General features: G+C 46.6%; 1 protein-coding gene across 2 annotated transcripts in view; it reads right to left on the bottom strand.

The window, feature by feature from the left end:
* The window catches only part of LOC126536836 (uncharacterized), a 91304-nt gene that overhangs the window by 13706 nt on the left and 51779 nt on the right, over positions 1-25819 (bottom strand). For both annotated transcript variants that reach the window (XM_050183844.3, XM_055073554.1), the window contains exon 8: positions 11343-12308. In XM_050183844.3, coding sequence (XP_050039801.1) covers positions 11343-12308 — 966 coding nt within the window. The remainder of the gene's footprint in view (positions 1-11342; positions 12309-25819) is intronic.

Genomic DNA, 25819 nt, shown 5'->3' with positions numbered 1-25819 from the left:
CGGGTTACGTCTCCGAATAAACAGCGTGGGAAAGTTAGCCGGCTCTCAGATCTAATTTCACTCCTTCGCGTCTCGGCCTTGATCGAGCTCACACCACTAGCATCGGATGTGCGCACATATGCTTTGAATGCCTGGTGTGTACGTGTCCTGAAAGTCTTATTCTAGTGTCCCTACGGGTGCATAAGACTGACATCCCGACGAAACAAGAAGAGTTGCAAGCTTAAAGCTATAGAAGCAATTGTCAAGTGACACGTGTTTTCTAGTTATTTACATCTTGCAACACCTTTACCTTTTCTGACTGTTTGTCGCCACTGTACGAGATGGGGGGGGGGGGGGGGAGGATTGGAGGGACTATTACATATCTGATGTAATGCAGTGCGAGAACGTGTATTTTTCGTCGTGATTTGATTTAGGGCGACAAGTTCTACGAATCTATGATACTATTGACTTTGGTTCGACATAGGCAAAATTTAAAGGCTCTTCCCTCAAATTGCTATCGAAAAATAAAATTGGGAGAGCAAGTTGCGAAAGTACAGAATCTTTCTCTAGCATGAAAGAACTAGTGCCTAGCGTGTGAAGCGGGCTGTCGCAGCGCGTACTTCGAGATATTTCCGCATGCGTCTCTGCCGCATAAGGTGCTGCCGGCGCTTCATCACCAATCGCCGCTTTAAGTGCACGTTGACGAACTTGCACAAGAAAAGCGCGCATGCTATACGCCTTGATGAAGCCTTTGTCTTTACTGGGGCGCCATCTACTGGGCACTCAACCAATGGCGGTTGTTGCCTCCACCACAATGAGTGCACACATTTGCGCCTTCTTGCGCGTTTCTTTTTTAAATTTCATTATTAAACATCTTCAAAGAAGATGACACGAACCAGTGGAAAAACAAGTAGATCAATTAAGGTTCCGCGTTATTAGAAATGTGACGTTTTAGACAACAGGCGTCGAAAAACAGCGCAAACACTAAGAATAGGATGTTATTGCAAGCACAATAAAGAAAAAGTGGCAGAAGGCATTTATATTTCTTTGGAAGTATTTTTTTTCTTCTAGTTGACGTTGCAAAACAAGTGATGACGTGGAAGAGAAAAGAGCATGATAATTGGTGTACTAAATATCACTCGTGTCGTTCTCGTTCTGTTTACGAAGCTCGAGATACGGTCAGCAATCATGTTTCGCTCACTGAAAAGGTTAGAAGCCAGGTCACGGACGCCCAAAGTGCCCTAATTAGAATTTTCAATGGGTTCCGGTTTCACTCATTATCGAGCTTCAAGAAAAAAAAAAATGGTCGGGAAGTGCCAGAGGCATTACGAAAGAACCCGCCGTGGTTGCTCAGTGGCTATGGTGTTAGGCTGCTGAGCTCAAGGTCGCGGGATCGAATCGCGGCCACGGCGGCCGCATTTCGATGGGGGCCAAAGCACCCGTGTACTTAGATTTAGGTGCACGTTAATGAGCTCCAAGTGGTCAAAATTTCCGGAGTCCTCTACTACGGCGTGCCTCATAGTCAGAAAGTGGTTTTTGCACGTAAAACCCCCCAATTTTCTTTTAGGAGAGCAGTTTCAAGAAATTTGATACTAGCGCCGACAGCCTTTAGTTTTGCTGCTCTAATGAGTAAGCTAGAGTGACTACACGTTTCAGAAAAGCTTCAATATTCGTAGCGCGTGCGGGTGCCGCTAATGTGAGCGCTTGATGCGTGCGACATGATACGGAAAATAGGTCGTGTATGCAGAATGGCTTTATGCGCGAACCTTAAACGTATTCGCTGAACAACATTCCATGGAATGCCTTCGTAAACAGAAAACCTTATTAGCATGTCGTAAGCGCCGACGGCCAACGAGGAAATGCTTTTATCAAAACAAGCCGAGACATGTGGCGGTGTCTGTCAGTAACATATCGTTTACTTATTTCTGGTGTACGTCCGCGTCAACACCAATCAAGCAATAATTCGACTGAAAGAGTAGGCTTGTCAGCAGAAAAAAAAATCATAATTGAAAATAGATCATGTTCGGAATATATAAAATTTGCAGGCGATCCGGACTCACGCACAAATGCATATCACAGAAAATGTTGCGTGTGTACGCTAATACGTGAATTTGCTGCGTGTGTGTGTGTGTTGCGATGGAATCAAATAAATGGCGTTAACAACTATTGGGTTGAACAACATGCTTACAACTACCGCTGCCTACAAGTTCTTTGAGAAGCAATTTGTACAGGACAAATTTAGAGTGGCACGCAGAGTATAGCCAGTGCGTCCTTACTGTGACTGTTAACTCACAGCAAAGATTGCCACGTCCATGGGATCTGCATACATTCTTAAATACATTTCTGAGAATCCTCTCCATCGAAGTGAACCCTCTGTGATGAGTGGACACACATTATCGAATGCAGAAGACAGATGTAATGAGGGGATTGGGGAATTCGCTGGTAACAGGTCGGTGCACTTGAACTAAACAAGGGTTACTGGACTTGTCTGAGAGATGCCTTTGTCCTGCAATTGACCTAATCAGGCTTATGATGGCGATAATAGTAAACAAAAGGGATTGCGTTGGAGAAAAGCAGTGGTACCGCACTTTGAGGAAAGATTTTAAAACGGTGCTTATCTAACCAGTCGGCTTATAGAGGGGGTGCGTGGAAGTATTCGCACGCAATTGATGCAGTGTTACTCAATTGATTCTGTTTCATCGGTACACGAACGAACACTTCTAGGTGCTAGTGGCTGGGCTGTTGCTTATTCGACGGTGTTTATTGATGTTTAGAATAATGCAGGTAGCTGCGCTGCCTAAGCATGATGCGTTGCTTGTCATACATCAGCCAATCTTTATCGTGCATATAAACACTGCAATATTAGACAAAAAACGTAGCCAGTCAATTATATTGTTCAACAGCGTTCGGGAAAAAATGTTATTGATTGAACTTTTTACTATGGTGAAGTTTCGCATGGTATAAGCGCGATGTAAAATATCATCATCAAGGCACACGAAGACGAAGAGCAAGAGAACGGCTCCTTGTCGCGAGCGCGTGCTACTTCTTCAATCCGTTCATGTTCGAAGCAGTCACCGGTTTCGATAATTTTAAAGGGCCCCTCAGCAGGCCACACAGCAAACTTGGGTAATACGTTAGAAGTTGATGCGGGAGGGACCTCTAGGGAGCGTTCTGCCGCAAAAAAATTTTTCAATTCGGCACATTAATAGCCGAGATAGAAATATTTCAGTGCCACGAACCCATGATTTCAGGAGGCGAGCTGTCCACTTACCTCGTCTAGCCTCCGCAAGCGAAATTCCTTCTCTGCGTTCTCCCATACCGGACCTGAGGATCGCGTTACGCATACGTCACGGGCCCCGCCTCCACTTTTTCTCCTCGCTTTTTTCTGAGGTGCGGCGCATACCGCTGACGGCGTCGCGCGCGAGCTGTTGTGATTGTCTCGTTTTGCGCAGCGCACAATTTTTCGCACAGTGCACGATTTTGCGCGCTGTGCACGAGGACAGCGGTATAAGTCAGTGCTACACGAATATTGAGGCAGACACAAGCGGATCACAGAGCATGATCGCGCGCTGGAACACGGTAGAAAATGATAGTGTCGCTGTCTGCGCGGGAGGCTGCACGACGTGGGAACAAGCAGATGAAACGGAAGTACAACTCTATTGCTCTAGCAATATAGTTCTAGCAATATTCTAGCAATATTCTAGCAATATTCTAGCAATATATTACACAAATAACAGATGTTGCCTTGAATAATTCTCGAAGTCATGCGTCACCACGAGCGACGTCACAGCACAAACACGTCTACGTAGGCGCACTAGCACGTGTACGTCATCCTCCGGCTTGAAGCGCGGCGGCCGCGAGGAGATGGGCAAATGGGGTTCGGTTTGAAATTTCAGACCTTTCCACGGCGCCTAGCGATGTAATACTTTGCAGACACGATCGTTATCGCGCATTGTATGCTCTGCGCTTGTCAGCTCAATATGGCCAGACCTGGTGAGGGGCCCTTTAACAATGATGCTGTGACCAGGACACTACCTCCCCGCCCACAAGGAAGGTCAACCTGCAAAGAAGCAACAGGGAAGGAAACGGCGGTGGAGCAGCTGATCGACCTGGATCGAGCGAGGAGACCAAAGTGAAAGCCATGAGCATAGGAACGGCTGACCGACAAGTAAGGCGTCATTGTTACCCGTCTAGAAATAAGCAAAGAAATAGTAACGAAGAAACCGCTTCGTTCCCTGATCATGCGGCTCATCAACGCAGTCGAACAGCGATTAATGAAGGAGCTAACAGAGAACAGTTGCTCGCAACGCAGGTACAGATTAAGGGAATAAGTGACAGCCTCAAGAGCGCCAATGAACAAATGGAGAAATTTCTAAGGGAAGATACTGCCGAAGCTGAATTCGAAAGAATAATAGAGTATGACATGAAAGTAACGACGATTTTGTCTAATATAGAGTTCAGAAATCAAGAGCCTGTACACTTAGATTTGAACAACAGAACAAGGCAGGCGGCACCACCAAGTACAGAACAAGGCGCAAGGAAGCTGGTTAAGCTACCCAACTGGAAATGACAAAGTTTGACGGAAGAGCTTTGGGGTGGAATCGCTTCTGGGTTCTTTACTAATCAGCAGTTCACCTCAGACCTAACACGAGCAAGAGACAGAAGTTGAATTATTCATTAGCATCTCTAACAGGAAAGGCATCGTCTGCTATAGAAGGGCTTCAGTACTCTGCAGATGAAAATTATTATGAAGCGATAAAAATACTTCAAACAACGTTCGGAAATTATGAACAATCAGTGGAGCTGCACATGAACGAGCTATTGAGCGTAGAGAAAGTGAGGTTGGCGCAAGAAAGTGATGAACTACGCAAGCTAGTGTACAGGGTGCAGGTCAACACATTGGCACTCAAATCACTGAAGGCGGAGACTGAGTTTCGCGCCGACGTTGTTGACAGTGTTCAAAAGAGAAATTTCACCGGAGTTATCAGTGCAGTCAAAAGGAGCAATGAGAAACAGCTGTGCGATGGAAGCTAGCGCGCAAGGCAACAAAAAAGCAAAAGAATGTGAGGAAAAGCTGGACAGGCTTATGTCATTTCTGCGAGAGCAAATATGTTTCGAGGAAGAAACACAGCTTGAACAGGAGCGGATAGTTGCGAAGCCAAGGAATAACAGCAGACAGCTTCGAACAACTTACAGCTTTTATAGCTCAGAAAACAGAAGCTGCCTGTTCTGCTAGCAGAACAACCATGCAACTGAGGACTGTCGTGGGAACATTACAATGATGGAAAGAAAAGGCCGTTCTCACCGAGAATAGAGCATGTTTCAGATGAACCCGGCCAAAACACACCGCACGTATTTGTATAGAGCAAGAGTGAAATGCAAGCAATGGAAAGGACGACATGCTGCATCGGTGCGTAGAACGGTGCGGCAAGAAAAGGCAGAGCAGGTCAGAACACAGCAAACGGAGGCGACGACGTCTACTCTACACGCAACTGAAAATCTAGAGCATAATATTGTGCTTTTGCAGACACTGTAGCTTGGATAGGGGAAAAAGAAAGATGGCAGACTTTGCCGTTTGTCATTAGACAGCGGACGCCAGCGGACATTTATTGCTGGATTTGCGAAAGAAGTACGTGCGACGATAATACGACAGGAAAGGCGAACGACTGGTTCGTTTGGAGGAGATGAAAAGTTCAAATTAATGAACGCTGTGTAAGTAACTATGCAACGCAAGAAAACAGATTAGCCACGGTAATCGAAGCTCTAGAAGTCGACGTCATATCTCACAGTTGTCTACCTGCTCCAAATCAGAAACTCAACGAGAAAATGAAACAACTAAAGCTACAACAGACGCCGTAGGATTCCTCATCGGCTCAGATTAGTATTGGGTGCTCTCCACTGGTAGAACAGAAAAAATTGAAAGCAGTCTGATGATAATTGAGGCACTACTGGGTTGAGTACTGCAAAGTTCATCGGAGAAAACCAAAACAAAATTAAATCAAGCCCAAAATCAAGCATCCATGGTTCTGAAAGTTGAAGCTGCGGAAACGACACTTCATCAAGAGCTATACAGGTTTTGGAGATGGAACCGATTGGGATCACAAAACATAGTTGCTATACTACAGAAGCGGAAATTGTAGAATTCGAAAGCTGTTATTCCAGAGGAACGAGACACGACAAAGGTTCGTGTAGTATTCGGCGCCTCTTCACACACGCGAAGAGGCATGCCGTTAAACGACAATCCAGAAGGAGGACCTAATTTAAGTGAAGACATGCTATCGCTGTTAATCAACTTCCTAAAGGGAAAAGTGACTCTAGTAGGAGGCGTTGAAAAGGCATTCCTACAAATTTCAATCACGAAGAGGACAGAGATGCCATAGGATTTCTGTGGTGGAAGCATGACGCTGACGGAAAGCTGCTGAATGAAGTAGAAACCTGGCGCATGGCTAAAGTAACTTTCGGTAAAGCACCAAGCACGTTTCTTCTTGCAGCTACAATCAAGCACCATTTGAAACAAGTGGCTGAGCGATTTCTAGATGCAACAGAAACACTACGGAAAGCGATTTACGTGGATCATGTAATTCTAGGTGCAGCAACGTTTGATGGTGCTATCAAGCTGTACAAAGAAGCAAAACAAGTGTTCAAAGAGGCGGCGATGAACTTGAGAAAATGGACATCCAATGAAGAGAGGTTAAACAAAATAATATATGAAAACGAAAAGGGACGACGATCACATGGAGATTCGAATGAAAGGGGCACAATGCTTCTTGGCATGATATGGAAGCACTAAAAAGACGTGCTATGCTTCCCTGTGGACAAGTGGGCGTCCTTGCAAGCAACAACGAACTAAAAGGACAGTGTCGCAAGCAGCAGCAAGGATATTCGATCCGCTTGGTTTGCTGTCACCTTCTACGATACGCGCAAATATAGGTTTTCAAAGGCTGCGCAAAACGGACGTCACTTGGAATGATCCACTCTCTAAAGAAGAATGCGACAAGTGGAAGGAGCTCATGTCTGAAGTGCAGGAGCTGCGAGTTCTAGAAATTCTCCGATGCTACTCAAGCAAGAATCAACAGTGCAAGCATACAAGCAGCGTGTGTTTGCCGACGCGAGTTCAACAGCATACTTGGTAGTAGTGTACAACGATGCAACAAAAGAGTCAAGGCTACTGATAGTGAAAAGCCGCGTAGTTTCATTCAAAGAGCTAAGTTTAGCAATACTTGAGCTAATGGCTGCAGTGCTAGCATCAAGACTAAGCGACTGCATTAAAAGTCACTTCACCGAAAGAATTCAAGCAACCCGCTGGACTGACTCAGTGATTGTACATCATTGGATCAAAGGGACAAGCGAAAGGGATACGTTTGTTACCAATAGAGCCGCAGAAATGAGAGAGAAAACACTACAAACGGGCTGGTCCTTCATTTAGGGTGAACACAGTCCGGCCGATCTATTCCCGCGTAGTATAAGCGCAAAGACGTTGATGAACTCGAAACTGTGGTGGCACGGACCCAAATGAGTTAGCTCCGTGGAGCCGGAAAAAGTAAGCGTTATTCACACGAATGTACAGATGGACGATCAACACGAAGTGCAATGTCACACCTGCGCATGAACAGCAGAGAATAAACTAATCTTGGGAATCAAAAATTATTAATCGTACAGGCGGACTCTAAGAGTAACAGCATAGGTATTCAGATTCATAGACAATGCAAGAAAAGAATATCGCAAAGGGCTGTTAACCGGAAATAGAGATTACAGCTGCAGAGACATACTGGTTACGACAAACACAACTGCTACTCAGGAAAACAAGTGGCGATGCTGATTCAAGCGCTAAATCCTTCAAAACAAATGGACAAGTCTACTCTGACGACAAAGAACTCACGAGACAGAAAAGGACGTTTGCACTACAGCCAATAATCAAGCCTGCACTTCATGCTACTACCAAAAGACGGGTATTTCCCGGAACTACTGATAACGTTCATCAAATAATATTGCACGGCGTAGTTTAAGCAACGCTAGCGCCCCTGCGAGCTAAGTTGTGGATATTGTAAGGTCGCGAAGCTGTAAAAAGTGTTTTGAACAAATTCACAGTCTGCAAGAGGCACAACACAAGACCGGCCTCTCAAACTATACCTCCTTATATACCTCCTCTTATGCCTCCTATATCTGAAGGAAATAGGAGCTACTGTCAAAGCCAAGATGCCACAAGCGAAACTATTGTCCAAAAATGGCGTGGTGTTAATTGAAGACCGGCGTCCAAGAACATTTTGGAAAATGTGCCGAATTGAAAAAAAGTTACCCCGGACACGATGGAATAACAAGAGCTTGCCTACTTCGCATAGGCAACAAAGTATTTATCAGAAGCTCTGTGAAAATGTTAAAGGGTGCTTCCAACAGCCCGCCGAAGCCTATGTCAGTGCAAGTTAGGCGGGCAGGAGCCTGTAAAATATCGTCATCAAGGCACTAGAAGACTAAAAGCAAGGGAACGGCTCCTTGTCGCTAGCGAGCGCTGCTTTACTTCTTCAATAAATCATTTATGTTCGAAGCAGTCACCGCGGTCTCGATCGTTCTAACACGCGACGATCATTTTAGCGGAGGAACATATATTTAGCACACTGCAGATCCACCTAACTGCTGTAGAGCAGATAAAGGAATGTAAACCTTGCTCCTTGTAATCGGAGGTGGAGTGGCTCAAGTTGCATCTTAATTAGCATGTTAGACCGTGACGACACATCTCAATAGATCGGTAACATGGCGTGACAGTAACTGCCGGCACTCTCGATCTCCTGAGTGCTTTGGCTGGCAACGTCACGGAAGACTTTTGAAACTGTAATTTACGGCAGGTCTGAAGTAACTTTTATTTGCCCATGGTCATAAAAGCCAAAATAATATTTATAGCCTTTCTACTTTGAAAACCTAGTCGTGCGCATGTCAGGTAGACGGGCGTCGTCTGCCGTTTTATTACGTTACAAAAACGGACCTTTGTTTTTGTTGCCTCAAAAAATTTGTCCCCCTTTCTTCCCAGCCCGTTTCTCTTCTTTCTTCAAATTCAGGGTTCGACGGAAACCCGTCTGGTCGGGAAAATTAATGGCGGGAAATATGGAGCGCCGACCAGTCGTTGAAAACAAAACCTTACCTTCTTTCTTAGCTAAGACACAGCCTGTTTCAATATTATACAATCGTCGCCGTGTACATGTCGTTTCAGGGATTGCATACGCGCTACCCATGTTTCTACAGTTCTGTTTACACCGTGTAAAGGTTCCAAGTACTTTAGGCGACAGTTTAAACAAAAAAGGCGGTCACAAACATATAAATTGACCTACAGACGTGGTATGCAGGTCAAGGAACTTGCCGGCGCCGACTTGAAGAATGTTCTCAAGGCTTTGAGTAAAAGCTTACGATTCTGTTTTCAAGGCGTGACGTCAACTGCCCCCTCTGACGCGAAAAGCGAAATAAGTACACCGGAAACGCCCGGAAAATCGCCACAGCCATCCGATGAGGCAGAATCATAAGCTGTCAATACGAGAACCTCCTTTCTCTCTTCCTTTTTTTTTCTTTGTTCCTCCTTTTCCTGTACGGATATCCACCAAGACACTTTTCCAGTTGACCTCCACGCCTTCTTCCCTTTATATTTTCTGTCTGTAGGCTATATGGCCCAAAATTCTGCGCAGCAGTATCTGTCTTTCGCCAAGGCTTAGACTGGGAGTGGCGTTCGTAGACTTCGGGTGTGTGCACTATATGCGGCGCACCGAATCTCCAGAATGTCCAGAATGAATGCCGTCTGCTTGTAGCCACGGATTATACTATGTATTTCGCCCTCAATACGTGCACGACCGACAGACTGTGGCTACTGCTCTTTCCCGTCCCGTCTCGACAACCAGCTGCTTATGTAAAGCCTGGCAGAGCGTCAGAAACGGTACTACAAAAAGAGGACATACACAGCACCAATATTTTCTCTGTCATGGTACGCCGAAAAGCTCTCTATACACAGTGCCACCTGATCCGACGCTGACCCAACCGTTAATCTAATACGCTGTTTCAGCCGATTGGCGTGGCTGTTCAGTTTTCAGACAATCGAGGTCTTATGTAACCTTCTTTTACTTATCTTCCGCGAGCACCATTTAAAATGAGAAAAGAAGAGGGTAGCTGAAGAATGGCCAGAGGAACGCACCGCAGACACCATCTATCTGCCCTTCCCTCACTATATTTTCTCTCTCCACTTCATTTAAACCAAGCCAGCTTGCTGGATTCTTGCCTGATATTCAGCAGTTCTATTAAATAGAACGATTGTCTTTACATTCGTTAGTATTTCTTCCGACCAGTAGAATGGCACTCTTCGTTCCTCTGCTTTCAAGACGTCAGCTCATCCTAGAAGACGAGAAGGAGTCAACGTAAACTGTTTGTAAGCTGGCCATTCGAAGGAGTGTTAGTTAAGGGGTTAGCACATCTGTCGGTGAACATTGACATGTAGCTTGCCAGAACGTGTAGCAAAGGTCTTGCAGCCTTGCGACAATGACGGCTAGGTGAATAACCGTGGACATTCGAACGCTTTCGACTAATCTGCGAATATACCAGGATAAGCTATAAGCTCATGTCATATTATGGAATAAACTATACTATATATAGTCTATAGGGTGTACTAGGATATGCTAGGACAAGCTATAATACACTATCTGCGGGCCTGACAGGCCCGCTGACAGGGTAGGATATGTTTTAATTGCAACACGGAAAATGAGAGCACCTTGTCGACGGATAAAAGATCTATGCCCACTTTCTAAGACATTGCTGAAAATAGTTTTAGTCTTTACACGCCACGAAACACAGCCAATTTTCTTTAATGGTAGGTCTAAAGGAAATCGTTTTGTCTAGTGCTTATAATTAAAAAGAAGAAGAGTGAAAACTAAACATTGTACGGACAGACGCGCAGAAGGAACCAAACGCCCTTCTTTGCCGGTATGAGATTTCTCGCCGAGCTATCGCTTTCGTCGAGCCATTTCAGGCGTTGATTAGCGTCTCAAAGGATTCCAGTTAAGCGACAAACCCGCTGCCTTGGTCAGTGCACCGTCATTTTGATCCGCATTCGAGTGGAAAGCGCCGTCTGCGCAGATGTCGCAATCCTTCTCGAGAAAGCGGTCGTCACTGTGTGTTACTTTTTTGTTTTCTCATTCCGGACGTTGTAAGAAGCTTTCCGCTCCGCAAAGGAGGAGCAGATCTTCCTTTCCGCCGTACAGACATAATTCTTTCGCTTTCATCTGAATCCAATTTTACGGCGATCGATCGCCTTTATCTCGAAGCAATCTGACTGGCTGGGCGATGACGATTTTAGAGAGAAAAAACACGAAAATAATAAGTAAAGTCGAGCCAACCGTTCGCGGTCGTAGTCCTCGGCCGGGCGCCTCAAGTCGGCTCTGCTGCTCCTCGCCTCGTAGTCCTCGTACGCCGAGCTGGGGCTACCCGCCGACGTTCGTTGCTGCGGACGCGCTTCCCTCTGACCGTAGTCGTCGCGGCCAGGCTCCCATCTCGGCGGCGGACGGGAATCGTTCCCTTGCTGCTGTTGCTGCGGTCGATCGCGTGCGTCGTAATCGCCGTTCCACCGACCGCGTTCTGCCGGCGACGCCTGCCTATCGGCTCTCTGCCTCACGTCGTCGTACTCGTACTCCGATCTCCTCGGCCTGTCGGTCCTCCTGAACTCGTCCTGGCGTGCCATCTGTGCGCCTTCCTTCCGGGGCTCACCGGCTTCGCCCTGCCGCCTGATCCGGTCGCCGTGCGCTGCCTTGCGTTGCTGCTCGTCCTCTGCGCTGGCGTAGTATTCCTGCCGCCTGTCGCCCGCGTACTGTCCGCGGGCTGGGCTTCGGGACCTCGATTCGTAAACTTGTGCCGGCTCTGGCTTGCCGCCCCTCGAGACGTCTTTCGGTGCAGAGGGAGGCCTGTAGTCCCTCCTGGAACCCGGTCCGTGCTCTTGGTACCGAGACTCCCTGCTCCTGTAGTCGCTCCCGTCTTCCGCAGCAGGCGATTGGGGTCTTCCAGAAAGGTTCTCGCAGGAGGGCTCCCTGCGAGAGTACTCCTGCAAGGGGTACTCCCGATCACCGCGACTACTGTGGTGCGCGCTGTTGCCGCGGTGGTCCCGTGCCTGCAGGAAGTCCACGTCGGCGCTCTTAGTCCGCGACTCTCTCCAGCCGTCATCCCTGCGCCGGCCGTCCTTGGTCTGTACTTGGGGTTCAACGGTTTCCGACCTCGGCGCTGTAGCCCGCGACGCACGGTGCTCCGCTTCCCTCGGATACCTGGACTCCCTCGCGGATGGCTGGTCGCTGCGCGCGTCCGGTCTCAGGGACCTGTTCGAAGAGAAAGAATGGTGTGGATCGGCACAAACCTTCGGTTAACGAACGAGTGACGAATGGTGGGAACAGCGTATCGCAATAAAACTCTCAGACAAGCAAAAAGCTGAAAGTGAGCGTTTGATAACTAGAAAAAAAAACATTAAGAGTGATGTTATGCTTTTTGGCGTTGTAGCGGCATCAGCGTTTGCATCGCGTGAATTTAGTGTAAGACGCTCGCATCCTCACAAGCCCCGGTGCTCCACATAGCACTGCCACAGCCGGCCAGTGTTCGGTAGATTAAATCAAGGCTCACACAATGCTGACATACCCTGTTTGATCTCGTCGCGAGCGTTTCGAAGCCTACACCTTGTCACTCGTCGTCGCAGTATAACTGGAATAGTATGTCACGCAATAGTGACGGTGTGGCGAGCATTATTACCTACCTACTCTAACCTCTGTTTAGTTTTTGCTTCCCCGCATCTTAATATCCTTTCTTTCTCTGCCTAAGAGCGGGAAAAAAGATATTCCTCGCTGCAAGATTTACTATTCTTTTAGTTCAGCTCTGGAGCGGCTCCATGTATTTCATTAGGTCTGTTCTGGCTTTCTGTTTTATCAACAATCTCTACAGCATAAGCGTAGTAATCATAGTAGGTATGCGCCGTGATTATTCATATCAAGCACTTTAATTTAGACACGACAGTTAGTGGTAGAAAGGCCTGTTGACATAGATTTGGCGGTTGTTGAAACTGTGAAGTTGATACATTTTGCAAATCTGACACTCTTTTTTGATTAAGATATATTTTAATAGAGAATGGAAAGACACTACGCGGTGACCAAGAAGCAGTGAAAATACCAAATAGAATTCGCGTACAAATAAACACAGTAATAGCGAAAGGGGTACCGTGAACTAAGCCAAGACAGGTTAAGTTACATCTGAGAACGTCTTGCAGAAAAAGGAAAGGCTAAAGTGGTAGTGACTCCAAGCACCATGCATAGTGTAATCTAGTTAAGCCCGTCTGTGTGCATTAAAACCGCCTGGTCTTGTAAGAAATTGCGGCGCTAAGTTTGCAACGGGATCGAGAAAAGGTTCATGTATACAAACCACAGCCCTTCACTATCCACACAATTTGTAGCAACCAACACTCAAAGGCGATCAGTTTGTGCTCAGCTGTGTATATAGTGCCTTGAAGGAAGAGGTAATTGAAGAATACGAGTAAGGGCGGTACCCGTACAAGTGCGCGAGAAGCTTGTGTCCAGTGCGTTAGCTCTGTTCGTGTTAAGGGCTCATTATGCAAGCAAAAATTTAATCCTTAAGGGTAAACAGATAAGTTGTAAGAATTGATGATTCAGTGAGACCTACCTGTACGGCAAAGATAAAAAAGTTTTGATTTGACGTGATGAAGTTCTACGTAGATCGGCTCTCGTTATACGAGTCAAAGGCGCGTTGCGCGACGCCGTAAACGCTTCTTATAGAGCTGAAAATATTTAATTTTCGCAGACTTCGACAAGCAAATAAATCTTGACCAGTGTGCCATTGTCGTATACCATCTACCAAAGAGCTCGCACATGCTGATTCAAATAACAACTGGAGCTGCATTTCCGCATTCCACGCCTCAGCTTTCCCAGACGATGCAGGCCGTTTGAACTATAGGTACATACGTACACTGGACATATATTGGCTTTTACGAAAGCCTACTCATTTCTTATTGGAATGTCCGACACACCGATTTGTGGTTCATGCAACTGTGAAGAGACGATCGAGCACGTGTTGTGTTTTGGTAATCTCTATGGCATCGAACGCTACGTTTTTCGGAGGGTGTTAATCCGATTAGATGGCAGACCATTTTCTTAGACTAAAATGCACGGACCATGGCCCCACGCGTCGCAGGCTTACAAAGCGACGCGGACACTGCTAAGTTTCATGAAATCGACTGGCCTCAGTGACCGATTGTAGGCGAGAAGTGATGAACAACCGCACGTATTCACACCGATAGTATCTTCTTCCCTCTTTCTCCTTTCTTTTCTTCCCTTAAATCCCTTCCCCCGTGCAGGGTAGCAAACTAGACGTGTGCCTGGTTTACCTCCCTACCTTTACTTCCTTATTTTCCTCCTCTTCCTGCTCACCCTTCGTTACTGATCACGATATCGCAGCTTAGATTCCCGGCCGCGGCAAACGCATTCCGACGTAGGCAATATTTCAAAAGCCACGAGACACCTCACTTTGGTGAGGGAGGAGATGTAGTGACTGTAGCGTATATGATAAGCGCTTTCACAGTATCACTTCACAGCGCATTAGTGCCTTCTGCGACGCGACGACACTATATTGCAATGCGTAGGAACTGCTCATTAAAGGCCAGCAGTAACAAAATTTTGAACCACGTAAGAAAGTCTCTAGTTTCACACAGTGTAGATATGAAATCAACCTTCATGCAAAACGATACGTATGAAATGCGAGCGGAGGCGTCATGAAATGCTCGCAGAAATAGACGTTTTTGGCATCGAAACTAAAACAAAGTTGGATTGTATTGTGTTTGTGCATCTGATGTTCTACTGAGTGCCATATTTTGTGACACTACTCGCTATTTTTGCGCATACTTGTTTCCTTTGCTAAGTGACGAGAAGTAGTCGGTACGTCCATAAAGGCGCCAAGCTCTCCTATTTTCATATCAATAAAAAAGAAAAGAAAAAAAAGACGCCTCTATTATCGCTCTCCGGAAATTAAGTACTATCTAGAGCGTCCAGAACCAATGCGGCACCTCGGCATGAGCCCTGATGTTATACAGCGCAATGAAAATTTTAGAGGCGACGGGGTGGAACTTGAGTCGTATCTGCTTAACCCCCGGATACCAGCGTCGTCTCCTTAGGTACTGTTTAAAGGCTGCTAACAAGAAAATTCCACAATTACCTGCGCTGCAGCCTTGCCTAGATTACTTCAATACTACACGCTACTCATTTGGAAATGATAAGGCCAAAGAAAATTTTCGTCGCAGTTGGCCTGTAAGGATTAAATTAGCTCGCAAAGTGAAAGATTCGCAAAGTGGAAGGACGACGACGACGACGACGACGACGACGACGACGACAACAACAACAACAACAACAACAACACCAACGACGACGACGACAACAACAACAACAACAACAACAACAACGAAGACGACGACGACGACAACAACAACAACAACACCAACGAAGACGACGACGACGACAACAAAGCCATTTATTGTAAAGCACCCCGAAGCTTCAAAATAAACCGAAACGGATTGTTCAGAAAGAAAGCTTATCAATTGAAGGAATAAATTTCCCTGGTCAGAAGATGCCATCCAGCACCACCACCTTATTCGCCGCGGTAGCTCCGTGGCTATGGCGTTGCGCGGCACGAAGTCGCGGGTTCGATCCTAGCCGCGGCGGCCGCATTCCGATAGCCTGGGAATGCAAAAACGTTCGTGTGCCGTGCATTTGGGTGCGCGTTAAAGAAGCTCAGGTGGTCTAAGTTAACCCGGAGCCCTCCACTATATACGGCGTCCCTGATAAACCACTATGCAGTCTCGGGAAGTTGAACCATGCACGTAATTAAATTCTTAGCGTCATCCCCTTATCGGGACACTCGTTAGAACAGCCGTGACAGCGGAATGCGGAACAGCGGAACAGCCGTGAGTGAATGCGGAATGAACGACGGCATTTCCTTAACACTTTGTGCTTCAATATTTGATAGAGGGAGAGTAAATAATCACGCAAGTATTAAAAAAAGCTCGCGATGAGGTACTGAAATAATGAGGTACTGACAAAGTTATTGATCTAATCAAGATTATTGCCAAAACAAAAGGCATGTACGAAGAACCTCCCCGTCAGGGAGGTTCCTCCTCCCTGACGGGGAGTCGTTGGATCGCGGACTCTTGCGGACCAGATAGTTGCCGCCAACGTGCTCCAGCAAGGATGGGACGTAAATGAAGAAAAGAATGAATTCTGGGTATTTACATGCCAAACCGATGATCTGATCACGAGGCACGCCGTATACTGATGGACTCCGGGTGAATCTCAACCACCTGGGCTCGTACACAAGCGTTCTTACACTCCGCAGCCATCGGAACGCGGCTGCTGCGGCCGGGATCGAACCCGTGATCTTACGCTCAAACAGCTGAATGCCATAGATAGCCACTGAGTTACCGCGAGGGGTGGTAAATAAAAAAACTCCCGTCGTCTGCTCACACATTATTCGCTCTTTTTTCCCGCGATACTCCCTATATGTTTGCCCTAAAACGAAGGCCCGAATAAAAACATTTAGTTTAGTCAGGGTTCGCCACGAACACACGCTCTAGTATGGAAATTTGGGCGCACGGTAAAGAACCGTCTGTGCTCGGAAGTATTCGCCAGCATTCCGATATGGCGTCCTTCGTAACATTTGTGTCGTTGCCGGACATCAGACTAAATGACATTACTGCGGCCAAGTATAAGCTGAGGCCCACTGCCGAATGCGCATCTGACGAGATGCTCGTGCGCACGTGAACATCCACCACGAAGATTCCTTCGCAACTGCTTGTACCTTGCTGTGTGTGCAGGTGACACAGCGACAGAAGGATAGGAACTAAGTCACCCCCCCCCTCCCCACACATACACGCGCACACACACACGCGCGCGCGCGCGGAATCACTATTATCTGAACGAAGGAGGTGGGGGCGGCGGGCAGCCGGATGCTTGCGTGGCGGCTCTCGCTACTCGCCTGGGAGGCTGCAAATCGCTTTGGGACAGCGATTGTCCTCCTTGGCCGGCGCCAGTAACCCGCGGAATCTCCTCTCGCGGGACGCATTCCTCGGGCGTCGTCTCTTATCGCCGGTGGCCATGCAGGTCGACTGGTGCGCACTAGAGCAAGGCGTTGGCTGGTAATGTGAGACATGAAGTGGGTAGCTGTCTCGGCCGACCATTCAAAATACACTTGAATTTGCCGCCATTTTGTAATTAGTACGTTTACGTCAGTAATACTAGTGCGTTTAGGATTAGTTTGCTTCAATATGATTTATACAATTTCCGGCGCACTTTCTCAAGGTTTATCTCTCCTTTTTCCTTTAGTCGCCAGTCTCTTGGTCGATTCCCTGTAGGGGTTCGGCGCGGTGGTTTGAGGAGCACGGAACCAAGCGTTCTCTGCTGGTGCCATCTCAATACATTTATGATACTTTCCCAATACAAACACGGACTACTTCGAATTCAGTACACGTGGTGTGCGATCTCGAAAATGCTTCAATTCCAGAGTATCGATAAATATAAAGCCAAGTTAACACAATGGTGCCATTCTAGCTGTGTCTGCAAAGCTAGTTTTGACGCGGATTGATCTGACAAGGTTTAGCGCAAGCGATCGCATGGTCTCGCCGAGCTCGTGAAATTCCTCGAAACGCCGTTGGTAAACAACGAGGGACTGATCGAAGCAACGCACAAGAAAGCGGAAGAAAGTCTGCTCGTCTCGAGAATCAAAGCCAGGGCTTCTCGTCACTCTATTCCGAGACCAGTTCCCCGACAGCTATAGAGCTCATCAGCACCAGCTTGGGCCATAACCTGGTACATAGCGGGCGGGGGGGGGGGGGGGGAGGTTTTAGTTCTTACACCACCCGCATGCACCCCCTAGCGTTGCATAGCGGGAACTATGAATTGCGCGAAACATTAGGGATGACAAAAATATGCTTGAGAAACATCCAAGGACCACGCAACAAAGCTATGGAACGAAAAAAAAAAAAAAAGATGTAACGCTAAGATGCAGGAAGGCAGAAGGGCAGGCGATATCCGACTTGAAGACATTATGGTGGAGTTAGCAAACATGTAGTTATGCAGTGATGCAAGAAGAAAAAGAAGAAGAAACGCGCACACTAGAGGTACTATATAGGCTTTCCTATCGGCGAGAGAGAGCATTTCCTGCCTGGGCTTACGCGCGTAAATAAGAAACTCGCTGCTGCCGCTTTTGCTGCAGTGCTTTTTTTTGGGTGGTGTTTACTCGGTTTCTGAGGAATCCAGAGGGCATTATGGCGACGCCCAAGGATCTCTCATTGGCACACTACCGCTGTATTAGTGTAATATACGGCGGCTTCTTCTTTTTCTGTTTTCTTTTTTTTTTCGAATACGGCTTTTAAGCTTTAAATAACACTTTTTTTTGCCGTTGCCATATTGTAAGGAAGCGGCTGCTAGAAAGAAAGCGTGGGGGGAGGGGGTTCTGTACGGCTGCAATATAGTAACGTGACTCAAGAGATAACTGAAGCTGCCTTTTGCCCAATCTCTGCAACTTAGTCCCGATATAAACGTGTGCCGGTGTGCCGGTGCCTCCACAATTGAGTGGTGAATGACGTTTGAGCCGCATTGTTCGGACTCCCTGCGCTTATCTATGTTGGGTGGGTTAAGCGCGCGCAGACGTGACCTCAAAGATAGCTCCTGGCGTCCAGGAGCGCGACTTCGATGCAACGCCACGCTATCAAAGGCTGCCCTCCGAGTTCACCGAACGGCTGCGCTTATCTGTCACGCACACAATGGATCAACGAGTGTTGGTCGCCTTAGTGCGTCTGGCTGCCAGTTCCAGCACGATAGGTACGATGCAGAGCGTTTACAAAAGGCTTAGAAAAGAACGGAGGAAAGTTTCTCTAATGTACAACATGGAGGGATTCAGGTGCTTGCGCGCGTGCATGCTTCGAAAATCACTGCACTAGGCCAGAGCACTGACCTCTTCTCGCGCCACGGTAAGGCGGCACAAAAGAAAAAAAAGGAGAAAGAAGAAAACAGTACGGATTACAAATTTTTTTGTGGTTATTACACGAGGTGAGGTTCCTCGTTTGTGGACAGTATATACTGCAGTAAACATTCCTTATACTAACTAATTAAGCGTCGTGTCACCTACCTGAGAGAGAGAAGGAGCTTTAATGAAAAGGATGGTTCAATGGCCTAAGCAGGGGTGCGGGCCAATGGTAGGGATCGTAAAACAAACAAATAGAAGAAAGAAAACGAACAAAGCACTACACGTTCATAACCTGCCGGCCAAGCCGGCCTCGCGCACGAACTCCCATAAAGAGCTAATAGCTCGCTGGGCGTCGACCTGAGGGGGTGGCGTGGTCCATGCCTCCAGTGATGTAAAAAAATATTGAAAAATTAAACTATGGGGTTTTACGTGCCAAAAGCACTTTCTGATTGTGAGGCACGCCGTAGTGGAGGACCCCGGAAATTTTGATCACCTGGGGTTTCTTAACGCGCACCTAAATCCAAGTACACGGGTGTTTTTGCATTTTGCCCTCATCGAAATGCGGCCGCCGGGGCCGGGATTCGATCCCGCGACCTCGTGCTCAGCAATCCAGTGAGGTAAAGCCGCATCCTTTGTGTTTGTCCCTTACTAACGCGAGACCGGGACAGTCCCACAATAGGTTCCTGACTGTCGGACGAGTACCGATGTCGCACATACTGCATGCCGCTGGCCGTGAAGAAACACGATCTCGCCCGACGACAGCGAGCAGTCGCGATCGCATGGCGAGCGTAATGAGAAGCACGCCGGCAGCGGTAAGCGTGCGTGCTTGTTGCAAAGCGACCGCTGTGGACCGCCGCTAATTTGCGAGGCCTCCGGAACTTAGCAGGTCACATGACTTCCAATACACGGCGCGCGGGCCGCGTATGCGCTAGACCGCGCGGGCAGAGCGAAGGGGCTGGGCCACGCGCACCACGCATGCGCTGTCGCACCTAGAATAACACGGCCACGGCGTGAACGCGCCTCGTATGTTCGTATAATGGCTACTGTAATATAAATTGTCAGGTTTAGTAGCACTTAAACTCACTAAGGAGTTTAAATGTTTTCCCACCCAGGCGGCTACAATTTGAAGCCACAACTTGCTTGTAAGAGCGATCTCTGGCAGTCTGTAAGCTCCCGGTTCCCTGTTGTTGTGTGCCTATGCTCACTTCTTACACTTAGTCTTATAAAATCACAGTTTTGTTCTTTTTTGCTTAATTTTGTTCTCTTCTCTAGTTGCATATATATCTTCTGATCTACGCGTATCAGCTGTGATTGTATGAATGGTAAAAAAAAATTCCATTAACCATTTTATGTCGGTTTCCACTCCTCTCTGTACTTTCCTTTTTTAACCTTGAAGGTTTTATAGGAGTATTATACGCAAGCAGAGTAGCAGACAAAACAAATGCGCACTATTTATGAGACGAAGGTCAGCAGAACTCATCTTGCGTAGGTGTTCTACTATATGGACACTTTACGATTGATGGAAAGAAAAGGTCACACCTCAGGCACCTTAACAGGCCGCATTCTGATTTGATAGCGTTAGGTTAAGCAATTTACATCTGGTTAAAAAATACCGGACGGTGGTCTGAACTCGTGTTACTGATCACCATTAGGAGCCAGAACTCCAGACATGGCGCTTTGTCACACGCCCGACAAAAAGTGAAAGTGTGGAGTAATATAACATTCCAAAGCATCCCAGAAGAATGACAGACGCCGTGGTGGAAGTCTCCAGATAAATTTTTCTGCCAAACCGAATTCTTTAAAGGGACACTAAAGAGAAACAGTAAGCCATTTTTAGATTGCTAAGGTATTCATTGAAAACTCTGTTTTCGTTAATCCGGCGACAATAGGTTGATTGTTAGAAGAGGAAATGAAGGTCAAATTACCATGTCTTGAATGTTGCGCCAAAATCCCAGCGCCCGTACGTCAGCGTGACGTCACGCATTCCACATGGTTTTCTTTTTCTTTTCTTCTTATTTTTTTTGCACTTGGGCCACGTTGGCTGAGTAAGAGTTCTAGAAGCTTTCCATGTTCAGTCTTTGCTCCTTTAAAACACATGGTGGCCCATTCTTATCGATAAACAATTGGTCTTGGCAGGCGCCGTTGAAATCAATTACGTCACCGCGAGCTTCTTACGCCTTTTGTGGCTTACCAAGCCTTTTCTAGCGACAACAGTGGTGTCTTTAACTTTGTATCAGGGTAATTTAAAAATCGTTTTTTTTTAAATTTCACCTTTAACATGCGCCCAGAGGCCACGGAAGCTTTTGCTTTCCGCGCCGCAATGGAATACGATCGTCGAGGCCGAGAACCGAACGTGCGACCTTTTATTCTCATCAGAAGCGCGTGCGGTGACAAACAGCCAGAGCGATAACCCTAGAGACAGCGTTATTATGAAGGAATGAAACTGCAAAACGGACGTCTTGTTGGGCGAGTTTGTCACGATTCATCTTGGGTACTAGGCGCGAACACACACAGAAACAAGAAAGGAGACGGGACAGAGCGCCACTTACAACTGCTTTAATCGGAGGCACACCACACACTTATATAGCCGTCTCAGACGCAAGGAACACAATCAGATGAAGATTGATATGGAAGCTTGCTGGTTAAATATTTCTTTTCAGCCTCATATAAACATATTGATGGGTCGATGACGCACATGCTTCCTTCCTTTTTGATAAAGAAAGCCTCAATTACTTCCCCAGCTTTTGTATCTTTACTCTTTGCTGGAATCCGCGCCCCTGCAAAACATGGCTCAGAACAGCGTGGCGGGCAGGGCCTAATGTGCTTGGGTATGTTTGGCCCTTCTTTATCTTGCTCTACGCTTTTTTCATGTTCCCTAATTCGGTCGTTAACGTAGCGCCCAGTTTGCCCTATGCAGGAGCGGCCGCATGAGAGGAAGTTTTCGTACACGACACCTTCGGCGCACTTCGTACACGGTCGCCCATGCTTGGTGCCGCATCCTTTTCCTTTTCACGTATTCTTTCGATACGAGAGCAAAGGCTTCCGAGCTTTTTGGGGGCTGAAAACACAAGTGGCACTCCATGTCTGCTTGCAACCTTATTTAAATTATGGGCCATATTGTGTACATAAGGCACCACCGCAGGTCTCACCACCTCTTCTAGAGGGGGATCTTACCCAGCTCTCACAGCCACACCCTTCATTTTTGTAATAGGCTTTCGGCGACTGCCATCACAATCGAATCATGGAATCCAGCTGAAGACAACCTGGCCAATTGGTTCTGGAAGCGAAACTGCATCCTGTGAGGGCACGATTTACCGAGGGCGGATTTCAGGCAAAGTGAAGCAATCCCCCTTTTTACTAACTTCGAATGGGTGGAGTCATATGGCAGGAGCCCTTTTTTTTTTTGCACGAGGTGCATATGCCGAACAAATGTGATCCGCACAAAACTAAATTTTTGTATCTAGAAACTGTAGGCAGTTGCCCTCAGGTACTTCAATGTTGAATTTCAAGTCATTTCCATGTTGTCGTAATATGGATAAAATGTCATGCACACTCTCTTCGAAGTTTAAACTTTCGTCCTTATTAGAAAAATATCAAGAAAATCATCCACGTATCTAAAGACTTTAAAAACGTGCCTAGCTGGTAAAATCTGATGTAAAACTCGATCCATTTGTGAAAGAAAAATATTACGCAATACTGGCGCCCCACAGTACCCTATACATATGCCGGCTTTCTGCAGAAAATACTGCTGGTCAAATATTATAAAAGTCGATTGCAAGTAAAACTCTAAAAGGTTTAAAAAATCTTCAATGGAAACTCCCGCATTGTTCTGAAAGAAAATGGTTAGTCTTTTTCTATACACTTTCGGACTGCAAAAAACAGGGCCTTGTGAGGAACAGAGTAAAATAAGTCTACCACATCCACGGAAGAGGCGCGCCTAACATCACATTGTGATTTCAGGAAGTCACACACTTCGTCAGATTTCTTTGTAAGGGTCGTCCACTTCAAGCGCATGTACTCAATTGTTTCAACAAGAACTGGCTTAGCTCCTTCTGCCACGACCCTTTTTCCGTGACTATTGTTCTAAACGGCATACCTTGCTTATGCGGTTGTGCTGAAAAAAAGGCTTTCAAGGCATTATTTTTGCTTTTTCCTATCTGTTTGTCAAGGCGGTGTAAACCAAACTGCTCACATAGTGCAACAGCTCGGCTCTTGACTCTAGTTGCTTTAACTTTGATAGGCGCACAATTCTTTTCTAGTGCCTGCGCAGCTCTTTCCGGGAAATTACCTTCAGATAACACGACAAACCCGGCCTCCTTATCGGCCTGTAAGAGCCTTAGGTGGTTATTTCTGAAGTACGTCACAATGGCTCCGGTTGAAGTTTCCTTGTGACGTGAACGCCCCCGGTCGCAGGACTTGAGAAGGCAGTTAACGCCTTCAAGAAGGCACATCTCTTGCTCCTCTACCTAAAATGAATAAAACTGCAGTCTCGAACAAAGTACTTTTGTCCGTTTCATGTAAAGGGAATAAAGCATACTCAGATGTATGTTAGTCGAATCTATAACTATGGGAATGACCATTAAAATGGCAAAGATGCAGCTTATATCGCAGTGCTTACCTGAATGTAAAAATTTTTCGTATAACGGCGATATACCGCCTCACGCTTAATTTAAACTTGATCCCATAAAGGAATTGCTTTTAAATGTTCGGACATTACAAGACCCCTGTTTCTGTGACATAGCTTGCATCCATTATAACATAGGTCATAAAGACTTTATTAATTAGGCAGTATACACACATTATAGGCATCTATGGGCATTTCATTTCACTTTGCTGTGCGACTGCTCTGTCCTCCTATTCAGTAACATTTGAAGCAGAAATGCTACATATGATGGGTTGCTAATTCGGACCGGTTGGTTGAACATCGACATGCTGAACATTAACAGCGTTAACAACGGGAAGACAACACGGGCGCTGCAGAAATGCTACAGGTTCTGCGTAGCTGCACGGATGGCATGAATTGTATCTGATTTTATGCAAATGCGATGTTTTTGTTTGCGATAAGGGTGCGTTTCGAGGAGCGTTGCACTATATAGCTCATATACTTATGGCTGTTATACGCTCATCGTTAGCATGCAAATCTGTGTTACTGAGTAGGTCTCATAATGAATGTTTCGAGGCACCGTGCAGGCAAGGAGGCAATGCAGGATGGCACTTTCTCAGCTCCTGAGTGGACTTCAGTCACAAGCCTGAGCTGCGCGAGCTCGCGTCGAGTGCGCAAGCAAATCTAAAAGAGCCGCACGGAGCTTCTCAGCTTCCGTTGTCAGAGCTGCCGTTGGTTGAAAATGTCGCCGACTATGGTGGCTTATAGGAACTCAGGTGTCTTGCTGTGGAGTGAAAGTATGTATATACCGTGCAATTCACCGCGTTCCGATGGAAGAGGCACTTAAAAAAATTGCTCCTGAATTTATATTTTGGTGATCGCCGAGGAAGCTCAGCGAGTGGTAGGAATAATATATAAATAATAAATAGAAATAAGTGCACGTCAAAGAAGCCCAGGTGGTCAAAATTATTCCCGATTCCCTAGCTACATGGTGTCTCATAGTCAGATGGGGGTTCTGGCACGTAAAATATAGAGGTACGCGAATGTCAACTTTTTCGAATAGTAATCCAATACAAATACTAAGTACCGAATATGGAATTGAATATTGAATAGCAAGACACAGACAAACATATTACAGAATAACTATTTATTTCGATAAAATTAGATGCCACGACTCTACTGACTATAGTGCAACAAATGGAGCTAAATATCAGGAACGAATGATTAGCTTTAAGCATAACATCACTTATTGCCATTAAAAGAAACTTAACGAATGGCCTGTCGACATCTTTAGAGCACAAGCCTTCTACGAATGAATGGCTGCTATGTGCAATGGAGCTTTCTAAGGACGCTGAATAGATGGTTGCCTAAAAAAAGGTAAGATGTTGTGGAAAAATAAGAAAGCTGCTGAATGACTTGATGTGCCACAAACAAGTATAAAAGGCCCGTTGCGAGGAAAACATCATTGGTCGTATCATAAAAGACACAGCAGAAAGGCTACATGTTTAAACTGCAAGAAACGCAAAACAGAACCCATCATTTAGTTAGTTGAACCAATAATTCGGAGCCCCCCACTTCTTCCATAGCTTATGGTGCAGATTTTGGCAGGAAGAACAGCCTGTCAATAATAATGAAGACGTGAGCCTTTGCGCAAGGTATACGCGACATTAAAATTCGCTATCGTATAGCATGGGTTTAGCTACCTATTGCTTCACGATATAAGGTGAACAAACCGCGTCGTTCATTTATAAGCGCATTGATCAAGTTACCAAGCTTCGCTGCGGCCAGGCGAGCTGACCAGAAAACCGAGCAGCGCAGAAATGGAATGGACGGCAACGTCTGTGTTTCTCGCCTTTGCACATATGCGTGAAACAATGTAGTGTGGCTGTCATATGCATATCTGAGGTGAACATTGGCGCTTATTTTACAGAGCAAGATAGCAAATATGTATATAGATGGGCACGAGGAGCGTGCCGCCGAACTTCCTCCGGGCTGAGCGCGTGGGAACGTGACTAGCATGGGGAAACGGAAACGGCAGTGCTTGAGTCGAATTGGGCGAAAGCGGCGAACAAGCATGCAGCTCGGGCGCGAAACTTGGCCGCGAAGCGAGCGGCGCAAGAAGCGTGCTTCCCGCCTCGCATTGTGGTCGTTTGTATTTGCTCCCGTTTCCGGTCGGCCACGTCAGCGCGACGTAAAGTGCCTTCCAGCTGTCGACGT

The sequence above is a fragment of the Dermacentor andersoni genome, chromosome 4 (assembly GCF_023375885.2).
Source record: "Dermacentor andersoni chromosome 4, qqDerAnde1_hic_scaffold, whole genome shotgun sequence".
Classification (NCBI taxonomy): domain Eukaryota; kingdom Metazoa; phylum Arthropoda; class Arachnida; order Ixodida; family Ixodidae; genus Dermacentor; species Dermacentor andersoni.
This window is presented reverse-complemented; position numbering and strand designations above follow the sequence as displayed.